Below are 9320 nucleotides of genomic sequence, written 5' to 3'. Positions count from 1 at the left end.
GGGGCCGCCGCTGGCAGAAGCTGCGTGAGGAGAGTGCCGCGCGCGTTGTGCTCACCTCGCTGCTCGCTGCCTGCCTGCCAGCCCGTGGGTCTACTTCCTCAAAGGGGGATATGAGACTTTTCACTTGGAATATCCTGATTATTGCGTGGAGGTAGAACCCATCTCACAAGAGAAGATTGAGACCCAGAGAGTCCCCATCAGCCAGTGTGGGGAACCCGTGCTCAGCATCAGCTACAGGCCTGCTTATGACCAGGTCGGCCCAGTTGAAATCCTTCCGTTCCTCCACCTTGGAGGTGCCTACTGTGCATCCAAGTGCGAGCTCCTCGCCAAGCTGCACATTAGGCCCTGCTGAATGTCTTGCGGCGGACCTCCGAGGCCTGCACGAGCCACCTACACTACAAATGGACCCCCGTGGAAGACAGCCACACGGCTGACATGAGCACCCACTCTCAAGAAGCAATAGACTTCATTGACTGTGCCAGGGAAAAGGGAGGCGAGGTCCTGGTCCGCTGGGAGGCTGGGATCTCCGGGTCACCCACCATCTGCAAGGCTTACCTCCTGAAGACTAGGCAGTTGCGCCTGAAGGACGCCTTCCATTACATCAAGCAGAAGAGGGGTGTGGTCTCGCCCAACTCTGGCTTCATGGGCCAGCTCCTGCGTATGAATCTGAGATCCTGCCTTCCAGCCCACACCCCAGGTTCCCTCCTGCCAAAGGGAGGCAGCCAGCTCTTCCTTCAGAGCCCATTTGCAGACACTGGGCCCTGATGTGCTGGGTTCCTACTACACATTCCCTAGCTCGGTGCTGGCGCCAGTGCCCACCCACTCGATGGTCTCAGGGCTCAGCAGGAGCCCCATGGCCACAGCCACATCCTGCTAAAACTGGATGGGGAACCCACCCAGCCCCAAGAACAACTGATTTTGTTTTTTAAACTGGTGGACATTTCATACCTGGGCAATACTGAAGAACCCCTCTGTCCTGCTGTCCCTGTGGGATATAGCGAAGGGTCCCCAGGCTTGCAAATGAACTTCAGACTGACCTTGGGGATAGGTTCTCGGGACCGAAGGAAGGTGAAGCCATTATGAGAGCACAGCTTGTGCTGACTACTGTACTTCCAGACCCCTCTGCCCTCTCAAGACTGCTCAGTCCTGGCACCTCAAAGTTCGCCTTTTCATGTCAAGCGTAAGGCAATAGACACCTGCAGCGACATGGGAGAAAGCAGTTGCTAGACCCGGAGAAAAGGCAGTTAAGAAGTGGCAGTCTCCATGTCTGTCTCTGTTGCTTCAGGGAATAAGCCGATCATCTAGTCAGGCAAGTATCCCTATAGGATTTGTAGGGACCCCATATATATGCTGATTTGAACCCTCATATCCTTTTTAGATTTCCTCTTAGGTCCCATAGACGCAGTTTGTTGAAGTAACAAGATGTTAACACTTCCGAGTTGCCTTTTCACTGTGGGTTCCTCCCTGACTTTGGACTTTGGCGTAACTCTTACTCATACTTGAACCTTTCTTGTTACACCTCTACTCAAAGCAACTCTTGTGCCATTTTGAAGAGAGTTCCTTAGACCATAGACCAAAAATCACCCATTTGAAGTGGTGGCGTGGGTGCCAGAAGAAAAGGGTATCTACTGTCTGGGTCAGAGTCATTGACATGGTCTTTTCCCCAACTTGCCATCCTTATATGTGCTTGTCTCATCTCTTGTAACACTTTTTTTTCCCCCTACCCCTGGAGATTGTCTTCAAGATGTTGATGTCTAGAATTTGTAGATTTCACAGTGTGGTACAACTTTATATTTTGTCTAGGTTATTTCTCCAGGGGAAAAGGCAATAATTTCCTAAAATCCATACGAATGTGAAGACAAGCAGTATGTTACTGGTTGTCATTTTTTACAGTATTAAATAAAAATAGTAAAAAGAAAAATATCCTCGGGTGAGGATTAAAAATAAAAGTCAACAAGAGTATATGCTTGTGTCAATTTCACCAAAACCTTATTAACACACGATGTTCTAGTACAGTGGTCAGCAAACCGCGGCTCACGAGCCACATGCGGCTCTTTGGCCCCTTGAGTGTGGCTCTTCCACAAAATACCACGTGTGGGCACACACGTACAGTGCGATTGAAACTTTGTGGCCCATGCGCAGAAGTCGGTTTTCAGCCTGGGCGAGTCTATTTTGAAGAAGTGGCGTTAGAAGAAGTGGGGGGTGTTGGTCGGTTGGGCGACGCCACAGGATACCAGCGCGGGGGAGGTGCCAAATATCAACAGTACAACGATTGAAATTTCTTTTGAGAGCCAAATTTTTTAAACTTAAACTATATAGGTAAGTACATTGTTATTAACCTACCTATATAGTTTAAGTACTGTTGATATTTGGCTCTGTTGACTGAGTTTGCCGACCACTGTTCTAGTATTTAAAAATTACCAATATAGTACGTGTAAAGGACGATCTCTCATCTTAATGCCCTCTTCTCCAGTCTTCCAGACCCCCCTTGTCCTCTCAAGACTGCTCAGTCCTGGCACCTCAAAGGTCCTGGAACCCTAGGGCCACTTGGGTCCTTTGCTCTCAGCTGCTGCCAGGTAATTTCCCCAAAGGTGTCAACTGGTAGTAACCTGAAGAACTACCCTAATTGGGACTTGAAAAGCTATAAGCAGACTTGTATTAGGCAGCAGTGAGTTCCCTGAGGGTTCAAGTCTCAAAGAATTGCTGGTATTTGGGCAGCAACTCAAAGACCTGAACTTCTTGGTACTTGTACCACTTACAAATACTAAAATTCAGGAAACCAGTCTTCTTTTAAAGTTTAAAACTATTTCATTTTTTTTGTCAAAACAATGAAGTAAGATACATACTAATAACCCAAATTTATAGATAGGAAACTCAAGATCAGAGATGTGAAATCACTTGTTCAAGGCCATCCTGCTCAAATGGCAAGACCAGGATTTGAACCCATAACTGGCTGCCCAGTCTGTGCTCTCCCTCTGCCTCCTAAGGTGCCCTGTCCTCAGCTGGAGCCTCCTAGGGCTCTGTAACACTGCCCTTCCACCCTATTCCCACCTCGGCACTAAATACATCTGGTGGCCCTTCCTCTTCCGTTAGCTGAAAGGGTCTCCTGGAAGTTCCAGAAGGCTCTTTTCAGTGACTTTTTTCTTCCTGATAAGAGCTGAGGCTAGAGTCACCTCTAACCAGCATGGGGAGAAAGGCTATAGAGTCCAGAGTATAAGTTTGCACCATGAAACCCTCAGGATAAACAGGACAGTATAAACATTGGGTCTCAAGAATGGGATCTGGAGCCAGACTGCTAGCTTCAAATTTTGGTTCTGCCACTTACAAAACTTTATGATTTGGGTATATTTCTTCACCTTTCTGTGCTGTTTGCTTATCTGTATAATTGAAATAATACCAACTACATGTCCTAATTTGGGGATAAGTTCTTTTAAATGCCTCTAAGAACCCAGCACAGTGTCTGGAGTACAATAAAGGCCCCATAAACATTACTAGAGGGATGTGAGGACCTACACATCCATTTGGGACCCAGCCTGTGATGATGCGGGGGATGGCTTCCGTGTGTGTGCTCAGCTCCAGGCATGGCTGTATGGGGCCCTGCACTGTGGGCACTGGCTGGTGGGGATGGAGGCAGCAGAGTAGGATCAGGGATGGGCAGAGCCAACGCCAGCACCTGGGACTCCCCTCCCTGTATTCTGGCTATGTTCGGATGTGTATGTGTGTGGTGGAGGTTGTATTTGTGTATTGATGTAGTTCTGAAAACTATGAACATGTGGGGGGCAGGACTCAATAGAACTATGTCCCCTAGGGATCCAGGGCAGAGTGCTGATGACTGAGAAGATGCAGGGCTGTGTTCACTGGGTAACTTCCTGTCTCCTGGCCCATCTGCGAAGCCCTAGAGCATGTGTTTTAACCTTTTTGTGATCAACCCCCAAACTGTGTGGAGGGGCCCAATATATCACAATAATTTGGAGGTCACCTTCCCCTAAAGCCTCTTGGTATCCCTGCTTCAGTAGTCACCTGAGTCCTGCAGGAAGTGACCCAGAAGTGTCCTGGTTTCCCCACTGAAATCAGCAACGATGGGAGATCAGGACCAGGCCCCGTCCCAAGTCGGGAAGACAGGACTGGGGTCACGTACCATCCGCACGTCTAGCCAGCCTTACTGTAACTGCTGAGACTCCGAGGAGCCAGGACTGTCTGTTGTCTCAGAGCCTCAATCATGTATTAAAAATGTTATGGAGAACCTCAGTCCAGAGCTATAAGCAAGATACAACCTGCCCTTGCAGATAGTACATTTCGGCAGGAGATGCTAAGCCACTAACCCCAGGGCAACTTACTTAATTACAGTTAGCAGTAAGGGCTAGGCAGAGGTACAGGGTGTGCAACAGGGCATGAATGGGGACGGTTACTGGAGTCGGGTCCCTGAGTAATCCTGCAGGAGAACGCGCTTCAGGTGAAGGACAGAGCCATGGTAAAGGCCTGTGTGGGGATGGAGGGGAGGCACTTAAGCAACCATAGAGCTGGGGGAAGTGGGATGCAGGACAGTTGGGCAGGCCAGCAGGCCCGGGCGAAGAAATGCAACTTTAGCCAAAAAACAAGGAGATGCCAGGGGAGGGCCTGCAGAAAGGGTTTCAGATATTCGTATTGCTTAGGCTTGGGGAATGTGTGGAAGGCGGCGATGAGGAGGGGCAGCTCACAGATGGGAGGCTCTGAGCCAAGGTTCGGAGCTGGGCCCATGTAGAGCATATGCAGGGAATGGGAACAGCCTATGAGCAGAGACAAAATTTGACATGGAGTAGAGGGAGCCAAGTGAGCAGCAGTTTTAGGGGACCCCCCCCACGCATAATGGGGCTCCCTTATCTTACCATTTGGGAAGGAAGGCCTGATCCCACCATCCTGGCTCTTGCAGGGGTGGTGAGAAAGTGAAGCACATTGAATCCAGACCCCAAACACTTCTCCAGCCAAGATTAGGTGGTCCCGTGTGGCAACAGCAGCAGCTGGATGACATGCTGAGGGGCCACTGAAGGTGGTATTTCTGAGTGGGGGCTTGTTCACCCGTTCACTAACTCATCCATTCTTCTATGCATACATCAAGCCTGTGCCCGACACTGTCCCAGGGACCTGATGGGGTGCTCTGCCTGCAACAACAGTCTGGCTAGGCCTGATATGGGGAACCACAGGCTGGCAGAATGGAGCCAGAGCACTGAGTGCCAGGACCCAGAAGGAAGGCATATTTCCCCATCATGCTCACTCTCCATTCACAGTCCGCTGCAGGAACTATGTGCCACTGAGTGGCCTCCCGTAATGCTATGTACCCTTCCCCGAATTCTTCAACTCTTTCAGGGAAAGCATAATCACCAACAAAAACAACACAGGAAGCCTGGCTTGCTGATCACAACTCTTCTCACCATCCTCATTTGATCAAAGGTGGGCTCTGGCTCTATCTACCAGAGGGCTCAAAGAAAACAGCAGGCTCAAGATGGGACACCAGGCCGGGTCAACAGTCCACCTCCACCCTTCTGCTCTCATCATGGTCTCCTGTCAGCCAAGTTCATCCCATCTCCATCACCCTATGCCCCACTTCCTCTCCTCTCTGAGTCCTGACCATGCTCATTATTACAACAGTTTAGCAATGGCTTGTTCCTTCCTCTTCCTTTGGCCAGAGCTCCAGCCAGGTTTCTCTCACCATAGGTCCTACCAGGTTCCAGCCACACGTCTCCCCTTCAGGCCCAGGAGCTCTCCTGGGGCCCACCACACCTTGTTGGTTTCCCAGCACTTTCTGAGCATGCCAGCTGCACTTGGACACACCACCCTTAAAGCCCTACTGCAAGCTCATATTTCCCAGCCTCACAGGCACAGTAGCTTCTCATCTTGACCTCTCAAGGCTTTTTAAAAAAATGTTTTTATTGATTGATTTTTGAGACCGAGGGAGGGAGAGGGGAGATAGAAATATTGAGAAACATCATTGATTGGCTGCCTCCTGCACACCCCCTACTGGGGATTGAGCCTGCAACCCGGGCATGTACCCTCATTGGAAATTGAACTGGTGACCTCTTGGTTCCTGGGTTGATGCTCAACCACTGAGCAACACTGGCTGGGCGCCCCTCAAAGCTTTTAAGCTCTACCACAGAAGGAAACTGGGATCTGACCAACAGGCAAACCACGGGGTGGTTCTTCGCTGTAGGAGTGTTCACATCCTGCAAGCACCTCTGGTGGTGAGATGTATGACCTCATCCCCACAGCCTACTGGTTTCAAAGACCTAGAAGGAGGGACATCCCGTTTATTTATGCCACACCCCTTCGGCCAGAGGACCCACAATCCTGCCAGAAGTGTACATCATCCCCAATTTACAGTGGAGTAAACCAAGGCTCAGATTCATAAAGGGATGTGCCCAAGGTCGCTTAGATCAGAAGAGGTGGGTTGAGGTAGAATCCAGGCTGTTTAACTCCAATAACATTGGGCTGTGGGTGCAGAGAGCCCCCAGGGTCAATGGCAGGGTTGTGCCTGCACGAGCTGGAACTGTCTGTGAGATGAACCCTTCAGGAGTGGCCTGGGTTGCGTGTCGCCCTCCACATCTGCAGCATGGAATCCCGGCGGGTTGTGTAGGGTAAATGTTTGATGCGGAACCAATGTCTGGGAATGATGTTCCCACTGGGCGTATACAGCTTCTTTCCGGGTGGACCCAAGAGACTGCGCAGGGCCAGGTTGCCAGACAGAACCTTCTCATAGAACTCTGCTCCACCCTGGGCATAGGCTGCAGACATGGAAGCTGTGCGGCGGTCCAGCCAGGCTTCCAGGGCATGAGTGAGAGAGTCTGTGGAGAAGGCGTAAACCACAAAACCTACCACTGCTGCCACCAGGTTGAAGGCAACTCTTAAGTTCATGGGGCCTCCATAGAGCCCCAGGGCATGCTTGGCACTCATGCTCAGTGCCCAAGTTCCTGCCAGGCAAGCTGGGGCCGGCAGGGCCTGCAGGGCAGCTGTACCGCTCTCCAGGTACACCACCTCCCTGGCCAAGGCAAACTTCTGGGCATCATGGGACAGGGTCAGGGCATCTCTCAGCCGGGTACCTTCTGGGCTTTTCCAGTCCACTCTTTGCCCATGTACAATCACAGGGCGGTCAGTGTTGGTCAATGTGTCACCCAGGAAGCTGGCGGGGATGCCCACCACGGCCCCAGCAGGAAGTCTTGGGAAGCCAGCGCTCACCGGCTGGAAGGTGAAAGTGGTGAAGGCCTTGTAGCAATGGCCTGACGGGACGCCAACGTCCTGTAGCACCTCTTGGAAGAGTCTCTGAAGCTTTGGGGAGAGCAGGGCTGGCTGGCCCTGAGGCCAGTACTGGTATAGCCATCGAACCACAGGATCTGGGAAGAGGTGGTACAAGATCTGGGCCCCAAACAGGCCTGCACAGGAACCCACCAATAGGCCTGTCCTATGTCTCTGCACAAATGCCGCGGCCCGCCACAGGGGACCTGCCATGGATGCTGCCACTGCTATACACCTGGGCCGAGAAAAAGAGAAGTCAGCCAACGGCTCCCTGGGTCTGCCTGTAGACTGGAAATCCTCCCAGGGCCACATCCTTTCTAACCAGGGCAATACAACACAGTGGTGAGAGCCCGAGTTCCAATCTCAGTTCACCAGCCTCCCCACTGGCCAAACAGGCATGTGAAAATGACCCACCATTGGGGTGGCTGTGATGAGTAAATGAATGAACACACATAAAGCAATTAGTGTCTGGCACAGTAGTGGACAGCCGTGATCATTTCTGCCATTATTACTTTTATTCCCACAGCATTACTAGTAAGTGCCCAACTGCCTCACTCCATTATTTACCCCAGAGTGAAGCGCTACAACCACGAATTTACAGGTGAAGCCTATGTTCAACTTACTGTGTACTATTGTATGTTAGACAATTCTGACAGCTTTGCATGTATTATCTCACAATGAAATGCTCACAACTCCATGACCTAATGACTACATTTGCCCCTATTTAAAGCAGTGAAAACAGGCATAGACAGGCTAAGTACATTGGTCAAAATTCCAAACTAGTAAGGTGGCTGTTATGGGCTGAATTGTGTCCACCCAAATGCATATACTTAAGTCTTAACCCCAGTACCTCAGAATGGGACTGTATTTATAGAGACGAGGCCTCTAAAGAGGTAGTTAAGTTAAAATGAGGTCATTAGGGTGAGCCCTAATCCAATATGACGTCCTCATGAGAACAGGAGATTAGGACACAGACACAGAGGGAAGATCCTGAGAGCTGACAAGCCAGAAATCGATCACCCACAAGCTAAGGAGAGAAGCCTCAGAAGCAACCAGCTCTGCCGACACCTCCATCTTGGACTTCCAGCCTCTAGAATCATTAGAGAAATGTCTCTGCCATCCAGTTCTTGTCGTGACAGCCCTGGCAGACTAGTGATTCAGGCACAGTATCTGCGCACAGGTGGTCAGGTGTTCACAGCAAACTTCATTTTAGAAAAAAATCGTAGCTCTGGCTGGGAGGCGCGGTTACTTACAGAGTCATCCCTACACCTAAAGGTTGCCAGTTTGATGCCTGGTCAGGGCACATACCCAAATCAGGGCAGGGACGGAGGCAACTGATTGATGTTTCTCTCTCACATCGATGTCCCTCTCTCTAAAATCAATTTAAAAACAGCATATCCTTGTGTAAGGATTAAACCAAAATTGTAATGCCAAATTGCAAACATACAAAAGTAGAAAAAAATATTACATCAACTTTAATCACATGGCCAATCTTGTTTCATCTCTACTCCCACCCATATCCCCTCTCTAACTGGTTTATTTTGAAAAACATCCCGGGCAACCCATTATTTCAAATGTGAATATTTCAGGAAAGTTCACAATTAATTTAACTTTTGTTGAAGCTTCCTGTCTATAAAAAGTTTGTGTGTGTGTGTGTGAGAGAGAGAGAGAGAGGGAAGTGTTTAATTAGAGAATAAGTTGCTGCAAATAAGAACGTGGGGCACTTATTTTAATAAATTCCTAGTCACACACCTGGCCCTTTTTTCCGATGAGGAAACAGCTAGGAAAGGAAGGGTCCTGGCCAGGTCCCGATGCCCGGCACCTGCGCCCAGGCCGCCCCGTCGGCACGCACCTCTCGGCAGCTGTGAGACTTCCTGCGGCTCCCAGCCGGGCCCCCAGGCTCCGCTCGGGACTCCCACTCGCTACCTGCAAGGAACCTGGGGCGGGGATGGGCCCCTGGGTGCCCGCACCGACCACAAAGGCCCGCACGTTCACCTCCGCCGCCTCCACTGCCGCAGACTAGGACGCCGCAACGTGTGCGCGGGGTGGTGCCGGGA

General features: G+C 50.6%; 1 protein-coding gene and 1 pseudogene across 3 annotated transcripts; one reads left to right on the top strand and one right to left on the bottom strand.

Moving 5' to 3' along the window:
* The first annotated feature begins 2 nt into the window (after nucleotides 1-2).
* On the top strand, nucleotides 3-1229 carry LOC102239428 (annotated as a pseudogene).
* Nucleotides 1230-6261: 5032 nt separating this feature from the next.
* On the bottom strand, nucleotides 6262-9314 carry TMEM177 (transmembrane protein 177). Of its 3 annotated transcripts, none has more exons than XM_014547937.1 (2): nucleotides 9259-9314; nucleotides 6262-7498 (listed from the first exon to the last, which is right to left on the bottom strand). In XM_014547937.1, exon 2 carries the CDS (start codon nucleotides 7474-7476, stop codon nucleotides 6541-6543), a length of 936 nt encoding a protein of 311 aa, XP_014403423.1. In that variant the 5' UTR covers nucleotides 7477-7498; nucleotides 9259-9314; the 3' UTR covers nucleotides 6262-6540. The 3 variants fall into 3 exon arrangements, with proteins under 3 accessions (XP_014403423.1, XP_005876550.1, XP_005876549.1); XM_005876488.2 differs by having other exon boundaries at nucleotides 9016-9311; XM_005876487.2 differs by having other exon boundaries at nucleotides 9116-9311.
* Nucleotides 9315-9320: the final 6 nt, after the last annotated feature.

The sequence above is a fragment of the Myotis brandtii genome, unplaced genomic scaffold (genome assembly GCF_000412655.1).
Source record: "Myotis brandtii unplaced genomic scaffold, ASM41265v1 scaffold488, whole genome shotgun sequence".
Classification (NCBI taxonomy): domain Eukaryota; kingdom Metazoa; phylum Chordata; class Mammalia; order Chiroptera; family Vespertilionidae; genus Myotis; species Myotis brandtii.
The sequence above is the reverse complement of the archived record's forward strand: the minus strand, read 5'-3'. Positions and strand labels throughout refer to the sequence as shown.